This window comes from Monodelphis domestica, chromosome 1, assembly GCF_027887165.1.
Source record: "Monodelphis domestica isolate mMonDom1 chromosome 1, mMonDom1.pri, whole genome shotgun sequence".
Lineage (NCBI taxonomy): Eukaryota > Metazoa > Chordata > Mammalia > Didelphimorphia > Didelphidae > Monodelphis > Monodelphis domestica.
Window position 1 is genome coordinate 537,719,174 of NC_077227.1, and position 19,664 is coordinate 537,738,837.

Genomic DNA, 19,664 nt, shown 5'->3' on the forward strand with positions numbered 1-19,664 from the left:
TCTGTGGATTGAGAGCCAGGCCTACAGATGGGAGGTCCTGGGTTCAAATCTGGCCTTAGACAATTTCTAGCTGTGTGATCCTGGGCAAGTCACTTAAGCCTGATTGCCTGACCCTTACTGCTCTTCTGCCTTAGAACCAGTAAACTATATTGATTATAAGATGGGAGATAAGGGTTTTTAAAAAAAATTAACAAATCATAAATATGCTATTCACAATACTTAAGAAAAACTGTGCTTACCATGTTTGAATTTATTTTAAAATCACTTTATATATTGATTTCTTTTTCCACCACAGGAATTCCTCTTAGTATCTCTTCCTTTCCACCTGTCTCCCCTAGCCCCATCTCAGAGAGCCGTCACATATAACAGACACCATTTTTAAATGAAAGAGCAGAGGCAAAAACATCTAAGTAATTAATATTATAAAGGAAGAGTTTGTGGAAGGTTTTTTTGGAACCCTGACATGAGGGCTAAAGCAGAATCGGTGTCAGTTGGAGAGAGAAAAAGATTCTGGGAAGGAAACTGATCTGGGAGAGTTTCGAGGAGCTTCTGGGGCTTTGGCTCTGGGTCTTAGACCTGAGGATTCACCGAAAGCCACCTGAGAGGATCCTGTTCCTACTTTCAAGCCTAATATTGATCTTTCTTCAATCAAACATCTCCAACCACCTCTAATCTGAGGGGAAGATATCTCAGACCCCTGAGGGGGGCTGTGGATGCCCAGAACGGAGAGCCCAGCTCCCTTGTCCTTTCCTGCCTTCCTGCACCTATTCCTTTTACAATCTCTTGGGCCAAATAGATATATAAGCTAATAGAGGGATTATTTTAGCTGGGAAGGGATGGTAAAATCTGAATGAGCAAAGTTTCACGTCATTTAGACCATGGACCATTAGGAAACAACAGGACAATCCTATCCCCTCCTTCCTTTAACCAGTTTACCTGAGATCCTGTATTAAAATCTTCATAAAGCAGTCAGATTCTCGTCAAGCCTCTGAATATCGTTTGAAAGGGTGTACAATATAGAACAAGAGTCAAATACCACAAAGAGGCTCCTGAGGCCACCCCCTCTAGGCAAGGGTCTGCTGGGGTCTGCCTCTTGACCCTCTTTGAGGGACAGGCACTGAGGACATCCATAGGCTTGGTAGATAGGGGAAGTTTGTCTTCAATTCCCCTCCAGCCATTACCTCAAGGAACTTGGTGTCACATCCAATAGCCGCCTCCCTCAGGGAAGAGAGAGGAAGACAGAAGCTCAATCCTCTCAAGCTTTGACTCTCTTCCTCTCACACTGACCCTGTCTCAGAAACTCTCTCTGTATTCCACGGATAGACCAGCTTAGTCAGTGGAGGAAACCTTTTCTTTTTACATCTAGAATTTCCATTTTTACAATATGTTGAAAAGGTTTACAAATACATGTAATTTAAAGGGACCCAAGTTTCCTTTTTTAAAAAGCACCTGTAGATTTTTAATTGATACCCTCTTTTTGTCTAGATAAGTTTTCCTAAAGTAATTAGCTTCATTAAAAACTATCAAACTGACCTAACAGTTGCTCTCAACTTTTTGTTTTTGAATAGCCTGTGGTTCCCTGCTTGGCCACTAGATGCCACATTAGTAAATTCATTAAATGTTAAAGAGTAGATTAAGGTAGGGGAAATTCAAATATAGGTAAATCTGTATTTGATATTTGTAGTTCTGGGACAAACACCTGAGGAAATGGGAAAAATAAGGGCTTTTTATAAGTATGATAAAAGAAGAACCTACTAGAAAATCTTTCTCAAAAGCAAGTCTTTCAGAAAATTATTATAATCTTATTGAAATGCATAGTAATTTTTCAGGTTGAGTCCGGTCAAGTAAAACCAAAGTCTTCTCCCACCTGGAGTGGAAGGTTAGTGGATGAGTGTCCAAAAACCTACTTAATGGAATGGCTATGATAAGAGGTAATGAGATCCCCACCACTGGAGTTGTTTTCAAGGATGCTTTAAGACAGGATTATTCCTTAGATATGGGTTGTGCTAGATGACCTTTGAATTGCTTCTGGCAGAGATTTTAGGATAGAACCCGAGATGTGAAATTGGAAAACTCCTTAGATATTAGCTTGTTCAAACCCTTCATTTCACAGTTTAGGAAACTAAAAATTAAGGAACTCAAGTGATTTGTCCCAGGTCACACAGGCAATAGGAGATCAAGCCAGGACTTAATCAATCATAGCTTCCACAAAAGGCAGCTCCTCATAGTAGAAAATTTTCATATTTGCATTTAATTACCATGCTGGCCAGAGAGACAATGTCTGAACCCAGTTTTAGGTTGCTTAATTAGAATGGAGATGGAAGTGGTACAAGGTCTTCTAGAGCAAAAAGGGATGTTATTTTTTGGGTAGAAATCAAATTCATGAACAGCCAAATTGGTGGGTAGAAAAAATTGGAAAAAAGAGTACAACCTACTTAAACACTGAAAGTTCAGAAAAAAAAACACTTTTAGGTAATTACACTGATTCTTTATCTAAAATGGCATGGCTCAAGAAATTATTTTGAAGATCTTATTATATGGATGTAACTGAATTGTATATTAATTCAATTAGATTTTGACTCCAGGGAAGAAGTTCTCTGAGGTAAGTGGATTTCATTAAAGATTTTCTCCATTATGGAGGACTAGGAAAACAGAAATTCATCAGGGAGAACTCCTGCCAAATATCTACTTGCTGGAGATCCAAATTTTCTTCTCTTTTCTCTAAAATACTTATTTATTCTGGTGTAAGAACTGGTTTATAATCATGACAATCCATCCATCTAAGGAGACTACTATATAGCTAAAAGGAATTTTTTCAAAGAAGTAGTTTCTCTGTTAAGATAAAACCCACATTTTGACTCACCAGTCTTTAACAAAACAGTCCATATTAAAAAGCACACAGACATTTTTATCCTAGGAAAAAGACAAAACACCTCTATAGGATGAATGAGACCCTAATTCTTCTTTGTCACTGAGCACAGAGGCAGGAGACACAAAATGTATATTGAATCAGCATGAACATGGAAAAGAAGGACGATAATTACCAATAAGAAATGAATTAATTCTCAAAAAGAGACAGAATCAAGGTGGCACTTGGAGTGTTTCAAAGAAGAAAGGAATTATAATAAGATAAACAAAATAAAATGAAGGACTTTAATCAGTGATTAATATTAATTGTATCCAAAAAATATAATGATATTTGTGGGCATCTATAGGATTTGAATTAAATAGAAACCAAAACCAGAGCACAAAGAAATCAGAAAGATGTCTAAGACCACAGAGAATATTTTCAAATTCTATATGTGGTAACATTGGGAAAAGGGTTTCTATAGCATGGAAAATAAGATATTTTCTTTTCCTAAAGGATTTCACCTTAGTGCCCTAAGATTAAAAACCTGGGCATGAAAGCTTCTGAGAATATTGTTTCATCTTTTATGTTCCCTGAGTGCCCTATAATTTCAAGGATCTTTGTATAATGTAAGTTAATGAAAGGGGGGGGGCTGTCACTATAAGTGTCATACCCCACAAGTCCATAAAGTCCTATATAATACTAGAAATGGGGCTAAGTTTTCATGAGACATGTGAGAAAGGAGGGGAAAAAGGGTTTTTTTTTAAGTACTTTGTACTCTTTGGGGAAGATGGAACACACAAAAAATTAAATCAGATTTAAATCTTTTCAATTGACATTTGTGATAAGAAACTCCAGAGGCACTGATTGTAAAGTACCACTAGAAGCAAGCCACACATTTTCATATATATATAAATGTTTCTGCAGGTTTCTTCCATAGCTACAATAATTTAGTCTTAGCTAAATATCTGCAATGCTTTTCATGGTTTGGGATGTTATTAAGTTCTCATTACGTGTGTTAAAATTAATAAATGGGTCAGAAAACAATAAGGCTATAATAAGATCATGTCAAAATGATGTCTCAAACCCATACTACCATGGGTGGTTAGGATACCTTTTTTGCATTCCAAAATCATTCTCCCTCTCCCCCTAGAATGACCTACACAATAAATAAAAATGGTTTCTAAATCTTATAACTGCCACTCATTTAAGAATCATCTTATACAAATAATGAAGCTTATTCTGTATGTCAGATTCTTGGTCTGTTCATTTCAAGCTCTCATTCAAGCAATATTTAGCACCAACCAAGTACAGAACACAGTGCCAAGTCCTGAACAAAAGGAAAACTGTTCTTTATATCATAGAGTCTATGGTCAAATGGGGAAAATAACATGGACACCTGTAAGACAACAGAGTAGGGACAAAATGAACTAAAGGAGCTTTTGGGAAGGAGGGCACCAGCAGAATTGTTTTTGAGAATCATTCATGTTTTTGAACATTTATCTATTGGAAATGACTATCAATCTTACCTATTTGAATCAATTGTCTTTATATCTTTTTAGCAGACCTTACTCAGAGAAACTTAAGGCAAATGTAAGGACTTCCTTTCTAGTTTTGATTTCATTGGTTTTATTTGTGTAAAAAAAATTTCCGTCAGACTGTACACTTTGTCTTTAGGGACGCTCTCTATCCTTTGATCAACAGAAACTACTCTCTCCAGCTTTGGGGACACCACCCTTTCCTAGTCCTCCTCTTACCTATCTGACCACTCAGTTTCTTTCTCTTTTTTTAAACCCCTTTCATCTTAGAATCAACACTAAGTATTGGTTCCAAGGCAGAATATATATATATATATATATATATATATATATATATATATATATATATATATTATCAGTATAGGGGAGGCAATTGGAATTAAGTGACTTCCTCAGGGTCACACAGCTGGGAAGCATCTAAGGCCAGATTTTTTAACCCAGGACCTCCCATCTCTAGGCCTGGCTGTCTATCCACTGAGCCACCCAGCTGCCCCTCTTCTCAGTTTCTTTTACTGTATCTTCTTTTACTGGGTCTTCTTTTCTTCTTTCTCTACTCTAATTTACTTGGTTATCTCATAATCTCACATGAATTTAATGATCATGTCTATGTGGATGATTTTCACATTTATTTATCTAACCCTGACGTCTCTGCTGGCCTCCAGCCTCACATCTCTAACTGCTTATTAGACGTCTTAGCATGGATATGCTGTAGGTATCTTAAACTCAACATGCCCCAAACTGAATTCATTCTTTCCACAGATTCTTCCCACTTCCAATTTTCCCTGTTATTGTCAAATGCATCACCATCCCACCTAGTCCCTCAGATTTATGACCCAGGTGTCATCTCTGTCTCTTTACTCTCTGGAGTGGTAAGGGCTAGGCAATGGGGATTAAGTGACTTGCCCAGGGTCACATAGCTGGAAAGTGTCTAAGGCAAGATTTGAATCCAGGACCTCCCATCTCTAGGCCAGGCTCTCAATCCACTGTGCCACCCAGCTGCCCCCTAGATTAATAGTTTTGTAGCCTAAAGCAACCATTTAATGCATGGAGGCCCACTTTGCAAATGCCCTTTTACAGAATTATTTTAGTTGTAAAATGGTCCCCTAGTCTAGATCCTGAGGATCGCATAAGAGCAAGGCTCTTGTATATTTATTGTTAGACTTTTTTCCAGGCAAGACAAGGAGGAAATAGTTTTGGCTGATAAATAAGGAATTTCAATTAAATGGAAAAAGGGGCTTTTTTTGGGAATTGGAACAATGGATGGAAGAATGTAAAACAATTTGGTCAATCAACTTGTAATGTCTTTCTTGTCTTCATGATAAGAACAACCATATCTCCAATATTCTATCCTTCTCTTGAACAGCTGAATAACTAAAGATGCTCTTCCATCTATGAGATCCGAGATTCCTTTCCTTGGTACCGTGTATCCAGTGGGCACTGTGTCAACAAAGATCATGGTGGTACCCAGACTGGAATCTGACACAATGTCAGCTTGGAGAGATCCATTAGAATGTAAGCTCTTCATGGGCAGGGACTTCGTCACTTATGTCTTTGTGCGTCCCTAGAGTTAAGCACAGTGCCTGGCGTTTAGAAAGCCCTCGATAAATGTTTATTGGTTGACTCGATCAAACTTTTGCCCTCTGAAAATCTTGTGTGTGTGTGTGTGTGAGTTTCATCAGAAGAGACATGCCAAAATGTCTTGTAATGTTAAAACTTGCTGAAAGTAAATGTGAGAGCGTTGAGCCATCTGATCACACCTCTTGAACTATTCTGGATCAATATCTTCTGAGTGTCTTTGAAGCAGCCTGATACTAATATACAATCAAATAGCAAATCCTTGTTGAGAGCCTAAAATACACACTACGCCAGGAACAATGTTCCAACTTACTGCATGAGAAATGGTGCTCCTCTGTATACCAGCAGTTCGGGTAAAGCACGACATCCGCGATGATGCGCCGTACGTGGGTCCTTCAAGACCCAGCTAACATCTCTTCCTCCATGAAATGTTAGGCTGCTTATGCCCTTATAGTACAATTATACAGTATAATCATTTGCATACAATAGGCATGTAAATAGTTCTACATTACTGTAATTTCTCCCCTTTGTTTTAATGGTAAAAAATACTTGGTTTTCATAGTAGGAAAAAATATTGATTTATTGAGGTAAAAATAGCAGTAACTTGCCACATGCAATATATATTGGTTCTCACATATCTTTTCCTGCAGTTGCAAAATCAAACATACAAACGAAAAAGACTTCGGACTAGCAACTTGGTTTCAAAAGGAAACTCAAGAGATACTCTTAAGCGCTCGCAGGCCTCTTACCTTATCACAGAAGACTTTGATCTGGCAATAGGCCCTGTGAACAGGCTTGTTGCTTCGATTATTGTAGCTGTAGGTGTCAATTTGAATGTTAAGAGGCAGCCCTTTGACACCCTTCTGAGAGGAGAAATCTGTGCTTAAGCAGTTCACAGAGATAAAAACCTACAAAGGAGGAAAAAAGGCTTCATGAACAACGAGTCATACACAAAGTGATACAGTCACCACGAATATAGCTTACTGAAGTACCATGCTTAGGTCAAGCCACATCCAAACTAATTTCACTGATATATTTTAAATGAAAGAACTATACCTCCTCGGCTTTCTACAAAGCATCTTTACAAATGTGGGGGAGGGAATAAAAAAATGTAGCATTAATAAGTTCACTGGTCAAAGGAGTGATAGAATAGAAAAGGACAAATTCCCGGTGGTTCTGCATAGCACTACATTTATCCTTCAGGCCATATGTTTAATGCCAATTAATGCCAATTAAGTCAGTTGGATTAAACTTCTTTCATCACTTTCTGAGCCTTCAATAGGACAGTCTTTAAAAGTATCCAATTGAAGGTATATATGAGTTGTGTTTTTTTAAAAACCTTTATCTTCCGTTTTGGAATCAATACTAAATTCCAGTTCCAAGGCAGAAGAGCGGTAAGGGCTGGGCAATGGGGGTTAAGTGATTTGCCCAGGGTCAAGGCCTATCTGAGACCATATTTGAACCTATGGCCACCCATCTCTAGGCCTGGCTCTCAATCCAATAAGTACTTAGCTGCCCCCAACATGTGAATTCTAGTTGTAAATTAAAAAAAAAAACATTTATTTATTTGTTACATTAAAATATCCAGGTAACTCCTTCCCTTCTTCCCCTCCTCCCACTAGAGGAGGCATTATTTGACAAAAAGATATATGCATATAAAACTATGTCTTGTTTATTTCTATTCATCAGGGTTTGTTTTTTCCTGGAGGTTGTGAATTTTAAAAGTCTCCATCTTGGTCTAGCACCCAAAAATTGTGCACACCCACACTACACGGGCATGTGCTAGTCAATGACAAATCAGAAATAACTAACTGCCCACCTGGGCTGTCCTAAGCCAAGCTAGAGCCAACCATTGGCACTTGTGAGACACAGGAAGTGAGGTAGGGAACAGCCTCTGGAATTCGCTCACTTCCTGTTGAGAGAGCTAGACGCGAGTTGGTGTTAGGAGCTTGGAGAGGGAGGACGCCTGCAGACAGCTTTCCTTCAGATCGGTCACGTGTGTTAAGGACTGATTAAATTTCCACCTTGGCCCTTTGGGCCTAAAACTCCCTCTGCCTTGGTCAGAGGTTGAGTAGCCCCTTTCCCTTTTCTCCTCTCTCCTTCTCTCCCTCTCCTTTTCCCTACTCCCATTGTGATTAAACCTCCATAAACTCCATTCTGACTTGAGTGTTTCATTTTAGGAATTTCATAAGTAAATTCCTTGGCGGCCATTGTTCAATATTACAACAATCTTAAAAAGCTAAATTTTCACCATTACAAGGTGGATATATACAAGTCATTCTTCAAACAATATTTCTGTTGCTGTATGTAATGTTCTCTCAGTTCTGCTCATTTCAGTCTTCATAATTTCCTGTAGGTCTTTTTATGTTCTTCCAAAATTAATCTGTTTGTCATTTCTCATGGTGTAGCAGTATTCCATCATAATATATGCCATAATTTGTTTAGCCATTCCCTAAGTGATTGCCATCCCGTCAGTTTCCAGTTCTTTGCTACCACAAAGTAAGTTGCTATAAAAAATTTAGAACATGTAGGTTCTTTTCCTTTTTCCGGTTGCCTTTGGAAATAAACCTAACAGTGGTATTGCTGGGTCAAAATAGCTCTACAGAGCATAATTCCAGATTACTCTCTATAATGGTTGGATCAGTTCATTTCCACCAACAGTGAGTGTATTAGTGTTTTCATTTTTCCACATCCCCTCTAGCATTTGTCATTTTGCCCTTTCATTATTTTAGCCAATCTTTTAAGTATGAGATATCTCAGAGTTTTGATTTGCATTTCCCTAATCAATAATGATTTAGAGCATTTTTTTAATATGGTTATATATAGCTTTTATTTCTTCATCTAAAAACTATGTTCATATCTTTTGACCATTAATCAATTGGGGAATTGCTCATTTATATATATTTGACAAAGTTCTCTATATATTTTAGATGAGATCTCTATCCAAGAAACTGTCTATAAATTATTTCCTAATTTACTCCTTTCTTTCTAATCTTAGCTATATTTGTTTTATTTATATAAAACCTTTTTAATTTAATGTATTCAAAATTATCCATTTTACATGTGACCATGCTTTCAATCTCTTGTGTATTCATAAATTCTTCTCCTATCCATAAATAGGATAATAGCAATTCAAACAGTCATTTCTTTGGTATCCTGTCCAAAGTCCTTTGCATCCTGCCCTAAGTTCACTAGGTTCTCCACCTAATCTTTTTTTAAAATGACAGCAATAGTACTTTTGACCTTCTTCCCAATAAGCCAAAAGCCCCATGAGACTGATATTTTCATGTTACCCTTATGGTGAAAAAGAAATGAGGTCTTAATGGGAATTAGATATAATAAAGGGCAGCTAAGTGACACAATAGATAGAATACCAGGCCTGGAGTCAGGAAGACTCTTCATGCGTTCAAATGTGTCCTCAGATACCTCCTAGCTCTGTGACCCTGGGAAAGTCACTCAACCCTGTTTGCCTTAGTTTCCTCATCTATAAAATGAGCTGGAGAAGATCTCTGCTAAGAAAATCCTAAATGGGGTCACAAGGTGATTGAAACAACTCAACAACTACAACAGAACTTGCCATTCCTTTTGTTTTCACTAAGTTCCAAGGATTTCTCATAATAGGTAAAATCCACAATCCAGATAATCCATTAACTTGTTGCTAAATGGGTCTGTAAAGACATGCACTCCCTAGATATTTATGGGTTGGTCATAAAAATGTGTCCAACTTAAAAAAAAATTCATTTAGATTTTATGCATACCCCACATCAAGGGGTGAGGGTAGGAAAGGAGCAGGATAATGAGTTTTCTATAATTTTTCCTCCCTAGTGTTAAGTATCACTTTTCTTTCATTTGTCCAAATTTTCTGTCATTTAAAATTTTTAAAGGTGCCTCCTTGTCATAGTAGCTTAGAATTTGTGAATTATATCTATATTAACCTTACCCATGCTATTTGTGGGCTTTTATCATGTTGTACTTTGCTTTTTCCTTTCCAGATCAGACAAGAAAAATCCTCTCTCCTTCTTTCCCCTTGAAAAAAATCACTTTTTAGATATTCTCTACTTCCAGGACATCTTTGAGGTCTAGCAAACAATTTTTAGGGGTAGGATAATGCTTTACAAGTTTGTGATCAATACCATTTTGATAAAAGCAAATGCCAGCAAGAGGTTAGGCTGCACACAGCCCAAGTCCTGAGGGCACAATCTTCCATGATTGTCAGGTCCTTTTTTTAAGTCATGACTCAGAACCTTTCAGTTTTTCATATTTAAAGGCTGGATTTTTTGTCAGTGGCAAAAATAAAAAATCCCACCTAACTAATCTCCTTCCCATTGATACTATGTGGCTACAAATAATGCACACAACAATCTCAGAAGAATTAAAATACAAATAGACCAAATGCAATAGAAACATGCATGTTGGGTATAAGTAAGCTGCAAGATGTTTCCAGTGACAACTTATTCACAAGAATTGGCATGAAAAAATGCTTTTGAGAACACGTATGATTGGAAAAGGAGAAAGTCCAATTAATGGCAATCCTGAAAATCAACATATATATCTCTTGGTTTTCATACGGCACTCTAAAGGCACAACAATAAGAAGACCTTAAGTAAATTCTATAGTTTCTCTATGTAGGATTTCTTGAAAAATAATTTAGATTTTTATCACTTTATACTTTCTGGCACTAAAACTCAGATAAAGACCAATATAACAATTGGTTATATGGTATATTGTCAACAAGGGAGGCCATGAACATTTCAGAGGTTAAACTAAATACTCCCTTTTCATGGTGGTCCTACCAAAATGGATACAAAATCTTCTGAAAAAGTGAATGATACTGAATCTTGTATTGATTTATCTCAAATGTCATGAAAAAGAAAAGAAGTTAAAACACTGATATGAAGGAACATCAATCCATACTATCTATAATTCAACTTTAATGAGTTGAGGCAGTCTTTCATCCTATTGTACAAACTCTCATGGGGATATGCAAAGCAATTGCCAACATTATTATTTTAAATTACAGTTCCCATATAAATAGATCATCCCCTCCCATGAAGTTAAAATCAAAGCCAACAAAAATGATACCAACTGTAAATTAAGCCTTAAATATTAGCGGGAGTTAATTCTAATCATTAGTTCCAATCACTATTACTGAGTGTATTTGACAACTTAAAGGAAAAAGTCTGGGGGAAGAATCTCGCCCATATTAATTGTCAAATATACTGTATATCTATATAAATGTGATGTTTCTCTTTTGCTTTCAGTCCCAAACATAGTCAAGAAGGTTATACTCCAATTTCTTCAATTATCACTACATAAAAATCCACCTGGGCTCAAATGTCTCCATATTCCCCTTACTAGCTGACCTCTAGAATATTAGGAAATACTCCAATTCTATCTATCTCCTTACTTCCTAAAATGTAGCTCTGGAAGTAGAGGTACCAGATGAAACCTTGCTCTATATCAATCACCATCTTGGGACTCCAAAAATAGGAGAGTATCCCTAACACATGTCAGAGATGAAACTTTTCCCTCTACAAATGGAGAAATCTGAGAAAGTCATTCATGGAAGCTGCCAGAGCACCCCCTTCTCCTTCAATCTGGTTGCAGATTAGAAGAGCCACAGACCTCTCCACTCCTGTCTCCAAAGAGCATTAAAATTCATTTGGACATTGAAGTATGCTGAAGTGTATGGGAGCTAAAAGAAGAAATGCTAAACATCTTAGTGATAATAAAAGTGTAGTAAATTCATTTTGTAATAAAAATTCCCCCTTTTAAACTTGTATGCTTGTTGGATTGTTTAAAAACTGAATCCTCTAAATAAATCAATATAAATTAAAAATACAAATAAAATAATGCCCTAAAAAAACCAAAATCATGCTCTTGTCCAAAAAGATATGGTTATCAAATTTATGAGACTTTAAAAGCTATGATTAATACATTTACAAAACAATGCTTCCCAATTTTAAAAAGTTAGCCACCCTAAAAATCAAATAGAAAAAAGTAAATACCTATTTATTAATCACTTTACTAACAGGGAGTTGATACCCAATATGAGGAAATAATAAGAAAGCACCTACCATGGATTTATTGAAGTTACCCAATTCATGTACTCAGATGTACATGTACAATTCTATGTACTCAGATCCTGAAAGAAGTGTCAGCCATGATTGCATGATCAGTTACAGAAAAGGTACTACAGATTGGAGAAGGGGAAATGTCTTAATTTTCAAAAAGTAAAAAGGGTAGAGAATCTATAAACCTTAGACTAAGAGCTTAACTTTGATTCCTGGGACAAATTGTAGAAAGGTTCATTAAATACTCAGTAAACATCTACAAAGGGCAGCAACGATTATAAAGAAACAATAAAAGCAGTCAATAGTCAGGAAATACTAACTTCATTTCCCTTTCCCATCAGATTTCTAAATTAGTAATGAGGAAAATGCTGTGGAAATAGTTTACTTAGATTTTAACAAGGTTCCTTTCTTTCTTTGTTTTTTTTTTAACCCTTACTTTTTGTCTTAGAATCAATACTACGTATTGGTTCCAAGGCAGAAGAGCAGTGAAGGCTAGGCAATGGGGGTTAAGTGACTTGCCCAGGGTTACACAGCTGGGAAGAGTCTGAGGTCATATTTGAACCCAGGACCTTCCATCTCTGAGCTTGGCTCTCAATCTACTGAGCTACCTAGCTGTTCCCTTAAACAAGGTTTCTTGATAAAGTTCCTTATATATTCTTGACAAGATGGAGAAATATGAGTTAGACAATAATACAATCAGATAAATTCAGAACTGGTTAGATGCCTAGACTCAAAAAATTTATGCTTCAATTTCAGAGTGGCAAGAAATCTCCAGTGGAAAATCCCAGGGATCTAGGGTTCGTTTTGTGCTATAATGCCGCAGATAAAGGCATCAATGGTATGTTCATCAAAGTTGTAGATGACACAAAGCTGGGAGGAATAGCTAACACACAGGATATCAGAGTTGGGATCCAAAAGAATCTTGAAAGGGCAGAGAATTGGGCTAAATTTAATAAGATGAAATTCAATAAGGATAAATGTAAAGTTGCAGAGTTTCAGAAGTTGCAAGGTCAAATTTAAGCTTGATGTCAGGAAAAACTTCCAAAAAAACTGAGCTGTCCAAAAAGTGGAATGGTATAGATAAGCTTCAAATGTGATGGAATGCTTCTCTCTCTGTAAAGTATTCAAGCAAAAGCTGGTTAACTGCTTGTCGGATTTATCATAGAAGGTATTTTTTCCTATCACATGTGAGTTGGACTAAATGGTTTCTGAAATCCCTTCCAAGTCTCAGATCCTGTGATTCTATGACTAGTCTACAGAAGTAATTTTTGTTTTCTCTTAAAGACTCAGATATTTCTAAATATGACATCAAGAAAACTACTTGTCATGGACAAATATTATATATTCAAAATCACATGATATATTGAAACAAACATTTGGATCTGAAAATCTTATGTTTTGGCTAGTAGACAAAACACGATTTTTTCTACTGTTAGTATCAACTTTGAGTATTTAATACCAATAGCTCTTATGAAGACAACAAATTCATCTTGATTGATTAGAAATTATTATGGGCAGGAATAGCAATGATACTTTCCCTATTTTGAGAAATTTGGGCAAAAAAATTAGCCCATTTATCTTATCAATAATCATATTTTAAGGATGATTTTAAAAGACATAAATGTCAATATAGTTAAAGAATCCCACAATATTTATTACATTGTTTTACTTTAAGATGTTTGTGTATTATATAATGACAATAAATCCTTAATTTTATTTTACTATAATCTAAGAAAATTATTTCTATAGATTATTTTATTTAAAATGTAGTCATAGGTATGAGGTTTTTTTTTTTTCATTTTTAAGGGAATGTGGGACTAAGTTGGAAGTTGTTTCGACAAGTTTCTAAAAGCGTAATCTTTTTTAGGGACCTCCCCCCCCACACACACACACACACAAATGTAGAGCATATTTAAATAGTAGTGGGTTAGTGCTAAATTTGTTATCATGGCAAATGATCTAAACAATCACATTCTAAGTTATTAGGATTCTATTCCCCAAGTGGAATTCCTTCTGTTTTATTAAAAGTAACATAAGAATCCCTGTAGCTTCACTATATCTTTACTATAGATGTGTATACATGTGTGCTCATACACACAGAAAGCCAAACAAAAGACTAAAGTATTTTAGACTCTTCCTAACCAGCTGTCATTTTAAGCTGAACCATATTTTAAATGCCCTGGAAGAGCTTAATCTTTAAAGAAATCCTGTGGGGGAATATTTTATTATTCACTAATTTAATTAATTTAACTGGTTAGTTTATTTAATAAATGAAATTAATCAATTTAATTAAATTAATCATTGACTCATTTCTTTTTTTTTAATTTTCGCATTTTCGCTTTTCTACACTTAAACGTATTGCTTCAGAGTTCATCAAAGAGCAAATTTCAACTAGCTTTGGTTTTAGTTCAGAACTTATCTGCAGCAGGGGAGCACCACATAGCGGATATTATTGGCATTACAGCTACCTAAGTGCTCTGAGGTTTCATGTTCAAGGTGCAGAGAGGCTGAAGGTGAGAAAAAGTTGCCTAGGCTACTTACTGGTCAATAACTTCTTGAGCTTTGAATACCAGTAGTAAAACGATAGCTTTGGATGACATTGGCAGATCTGAGGATTTGATGTTAAAGGGAAAAAAACAAAAAGAGATAGAAAGAAATCCTCTAACTGTTGCTTACTACATACATGTATAGACACACACACATGCACTTTATAGGTGAGAAAACTCAGAGCCACAGACGTGGCAGCATCCAAAGCGATACAAACAGAAGAGCCAGGATTCAAAAACTCAGGTCTTCTAACTCCCAATCAAAGGTTTTTGTACCTCCCTGCTCCTAATGGGCCCAGGCCACATCTTCTAGGGTAGCTTTCTGTAGTCCCCTGCTGCATCTGGTAGGGTCCCTTGAATATTACAAGTTCTCAGCCAAAGTCATTGGACTAGATAATCTCTAACAAGTTCTGCCATCTGAAGTTCTGGCTGTTGATGCTTCCTAATTTCCCATTCATAGATAAGCAATTTACTCAAATAAGAGAAGACAGAAATAAACACTGGTGTTTAGTAATCTTAAAATTACTTTGGCAAGTTTACGCTGAGTTCCTTTGTTTCTTATTCTATATAAAAATGTGCTATTTATCATATTAAGCCCATTATCGATAAAATATAAATTTCAAATTGTTTTGTCCCTATATTTATAGTATCTGCCCTGAAGCACTCACTCACCGACATTTTTTTGTAATCAGCAGGCCCACGTTTGTGAACAAAAGTTAAAGATGCAGGTTATGCTGAAGACCCAAATTAGAAAAGGGGTGGGGAGAAGACGAGGAAGGAAAGTTGATATGGACAGACTACTCATTTGTAGTATATGTATCAGGATACTGTCCAAGACAGAGTTTTGTAGTAAGAAACAATTCAACAACTCTCTGCTGATCTAGATTGGGTAGTTTACTTCTCCATAATGGATTTTGCCTGGGAAAGTTAATCTTAGTCTCCTTGATTCCAGGAAGCATCTGGTCCACAGGATTATTCCTATGAGAATTTTGTGGTAATCTAATGCAAAGTATAGTCCTGTCTTGCCTCTCAGTTTCAAGTGACCATCCAAAGAAACTAGCTTTGGACAAATCTCAAGATAAGAATAGTCTTCAGAAAAGCCTTATGCTAACCATCATTCATAATTATTTGTGATTTATTTGGATAGTGCCATTTTACTCCTATAATTTACATAAATTTATTTCCCAAATTGACACATTTTTAATTACTTTATGTGAAGATTATGGTAACAGCCCCAATTCCTTAGCATTAAATATGTCATTTTGTTATTATTAATAGACTTCTGACTACCATACTTCATACTATGAAAACATTGATGTGATAGTTGAGTGTTTGCAGAAGGAGGGACAGGAAAGGAAGAAGGCACTAAATGAGGAAAATAGAGAAAGTACATTCTGGGCATGTGCCAGATGTATTAATGGACTCCTTAAACTTCCTCACAACTGCCTAGTTGCTTCCTTTTAGAAGGCAGGAGCAGGCAGAAAAGCCATAGAAAGTAGTACTGACAACAGAAGAGACACAAAGACAATTTGCCCCAGTCTCCGTAAAGGCTAGCCCCTGCAAAGAAGGTGATTTGACATGCCATACTCTTGTCAGGCCTGCTGGAAATAGATGGTTCCTGTTATACTGCTACTTTGCATTTAATTGTATCTCACTTTATGCAATAAGAAAAGAAATCAATTTTTATAAAAAATATTTTAATCACAACATGAGAGCTTATAATTTAAGAAATCCTTGGACAAATCCTTTTGTAAAACTGTCACACAACTAATTTGAACATACAAAAGATATAGAATCCTTTTATGCTAATTGTTTGTGGACTGAAAAAGAATATGAGGAGGTAAAACAAAGTGTCACCTTAAAGGCTCCTCCACATGGTGCCTCCCATGTATTTGCTTAAACAATAGACATAAAAGATAGAATTCTGGCAATCCTCTGATTATATTTTTATGGCCTACTTAGCCATACAAAAAGGGACTTTCACTCAGCACTATCACTGAGGATGTTGCATGCAGATTACCAATGGAAGAAGGATTAACTATAGATGATGAGGTCCTTTAGATACTACTAGCGAGGAGGACATTTTGATAATTACATCAATTCCCAAAACACTTCAAAGTTTCCTAAGCACAATCCATATTCATTCGAGAGAGTTTGGCCTAAATATCCAAGAGAAAAACTAAGGTATGAATAACATATATTGTCCAGATGATTCTATATAGTTAAATGGACCTCACAGGTGTTGGTAAATCAGTATACATATCTTGGACCAACGATGCAAAGATATAATCATCTGGACTCAGAACAGGAGCCAAAGAATCTAACCAGGCTAGATTGCTCTTGGAAAATCATGCAGGGCTTTTAAAATACTAGGCTTCTCCCTAAAGCAAAGGTCCACTTTTTATCATTAATTTTCCTCTAGGGATTCTGTATTTCTGTGAATCACAGAATCAAAGTCTCCCATGATAAAGTTGCATGTAACTAAAAGGACAGTGAAGAGGCATAAGATGTCTGTGAAGACATGCCCAGAGGACAAACATGAAGGATGTCATGAGACATACAACTAAATTACTAGTAAAAGGCATGAGCAGGTAACAGAGCTTGAGAAGGAATAGTTTAAGTACAAAAATTCACTAAGATCCCTTATAACTCAGGGACTATGAGAAAATAGCCTCACTTAATGCAGTGTCAGTGGAGCTGTTATTTGGTCCAACTTTACTTTTTGTTCTTTATTTTTTCCTGGATCAAGAAAAATGAGGAAATCTGGCCATCCTAGAGGATCAGGAAAAGATTGTTAACTCTAAGTTAAAACATTCCAAGTTAAAACAGAGGCCAGAAACACAATGGATGTAAGACTCAAATCTATTTAGAGAATGAAAAAAAATGATAGAGAGGAGTCTAGGAATTAGCTCATTGTACTATTTCTACATCTGTTGAACATTTCTTATACTGAGTCAATTATTACTATCTCAAACTTAAAAAGCAGAGGTTAATCAATTGGGTTTGCAAATTTAAAAAAATAGAAGGTGAACAAGTTAAAAATCCTCAAATGAAGACTAAATTAGAGATCCTAAAAATCAAAGGAGAAATTAATAAAATTGAAAATCAAAGAACTATTGATCTAATAAATAAAACTAGAAGCTGGTACTTTGAAAAAAAACAAATAAAATAGAAAAAGTACTGGTCAATCTAATTTTAAAAAGTGAAGAAGAAAAACAAATTGACAGTATCCAAGATGAAAAGGGAGACCTCACCTCTAATGAAGAGGAAATTAAGACAATCATTAAAAATTATTATGCCCAATTATACAGCAATAAATATGGCAATCTAAGTAACATGGATGAATATTTACAAAAATATAAATTGCCTAGACTAACAGAGGAAGAAATAGAATACCTAAGCAATCCCATATCAGAAAAAGAAATTGAACAAACCATTAAAGAACTCCCTAAGAAAAAATCCCCAGGACCAGATGGACTCACAAATGAATTTTTAGCTGTTCTAAACAGCATACTCAATGCAATCGATTAGTCATAGAGACCACAAGGGTTAGCACTGAGTATGAATCCATCTGGTAGCCAGGGGTTTTTATTTAGAAAGGTGTCATTCTTCAGGTAAAAGCACCAAGGGGAACAGAAGGCATAAATGGGGTCATAAATATAATGTTAGATTCATTTCGGAATGAATAGGAATTAGTCTTCTTTTAATCTACCTCAGTAGTTGGCCACAACATTTTTTGAAATAGTATACCACATCTCAAACAGGACAAAATCTTGGGCAAAGGCAGTCAGTCAGTGTTCCCAAGTTATAAAGTGGAGACATTCAAGCCATTTCTCATGTTTTAGAGAAATAGTTTCTATAGCTATGAGTATAAACAAAAATACCACCAATCTTTCTTACAAAGTATTAGGATGGAGAAATGGTTGGATTTTAAAAGGAAGATGAATTTCTCTCTCTCTACTCATCACCTTTCCCCAAGAAAAAAATTATTACTTTTTAAGTTTGAGATAGTTAGTAATAATTGACTCAGTATAAAGAAATGTTCAACAGATATAGAAATAGTACAATGAGCTAATTCCCAGACTCCTCTCTATCATTTTTTTTTTCATTCTCTAAATAGATTTGAGTCTTACATCCATTGTGTTTCTGGCCTCTGTTTTAACTTGGAATGTTTTAACTTAGAGTTAACAATCTTTTCCTGATCCTCTAGGATTGCCAGATTTCCTCACTTTTCTAGGTCCAGGAAAAAATAAAAAACAAAAAATGAATCTCTTCTTCCCTTAATTCCATTGTTGTAATCACTTGTAGCAGGTGGTAGCTAAGTGGCTCAGTGTATTGACAGCCCTGGCCTCAGATGCTTTTCAACTCCCCCCCCCCACCTGGGAACCAATACATCGTATTGATTCTAAGATCGAAAGAAATTGTCAAAAAAAAAATTTTAAGTAACCCTACAAATGACCAAGGAGGAACTGATAACAGCTAAAACTAGAGTTGGCAGCCCACCAGATTTGTGGTGGCCACTTAGGGAATAAAGAAACTCTACAAGAAAGGGGTCTAGGACTTAACTATGAATACTCTCCCCTTTACCAGTTGGGTTGGGTTTTTATGCCTTCTTGCCCAATATCATATAAAAATGAAAAAAAAACTATTTAAGAATCTTAAATCTTTCTTTTCTTTCAGTTTTAAGATGTCTTTACTACATTTGGCGACAGCCTTGAAGCGTCATAAAATACCAGGATTTAAAATCACATAAGATGAGTAAGTAACCCAGTTAGTCCCCACCCCTAAAATTACTAGAAGAAGAAAAAACAAAACTAACCACAAAAAATAGCTGCTTAACAGGCTAAAGATGCTCTGCTGGATTCCTCTTCAAATGTCCAGCCCATTTCTCTAAGTTTAGTTCCTCATTCTTGGCTATGAATTAATGTGCTCAATATTTTTCAAAAGATTAAATTTTATTTCTCAAGTCTCAGTTTAAAAAAAGAGGAAATTTAAAAAGGTATATAAATGTGGTTTACTTTATGAAAGGATTAACTTTTTCAAAATTTATGATACCAAGTGCTTGCTAACCCAGAAACCAACA

At 35.9% G+C, this 19,664-nt stretch overlaps 1 protein-coding gene across 5 annotated transcripts in view; it reads right to left on the bottom strand.

The window, feature by feature from the left end:
• Positions 1 to 19,664, bottom strand: part of GRHL1 (grainyhead like transcription factor 1) — a 74,697-nt gene that overhangs the window by 21,579 nt on the left and 33,454 nt on the right. For all 5 annotated transcript variants that reach the window (XM_001371946.4, XM_056813313.1, XM_007476146.3 and 2 more), the window contains one exon: positions 6,711 to 6,869. In XM_001371946.4, coding sequence (XP_001371983.1) covers positions 6,711 to 6,869 — 159 coding nt within the window. The remainder of the gene's footprint in view (positions 1 to 6,710; positions 6,870 to 19,664) is intronic.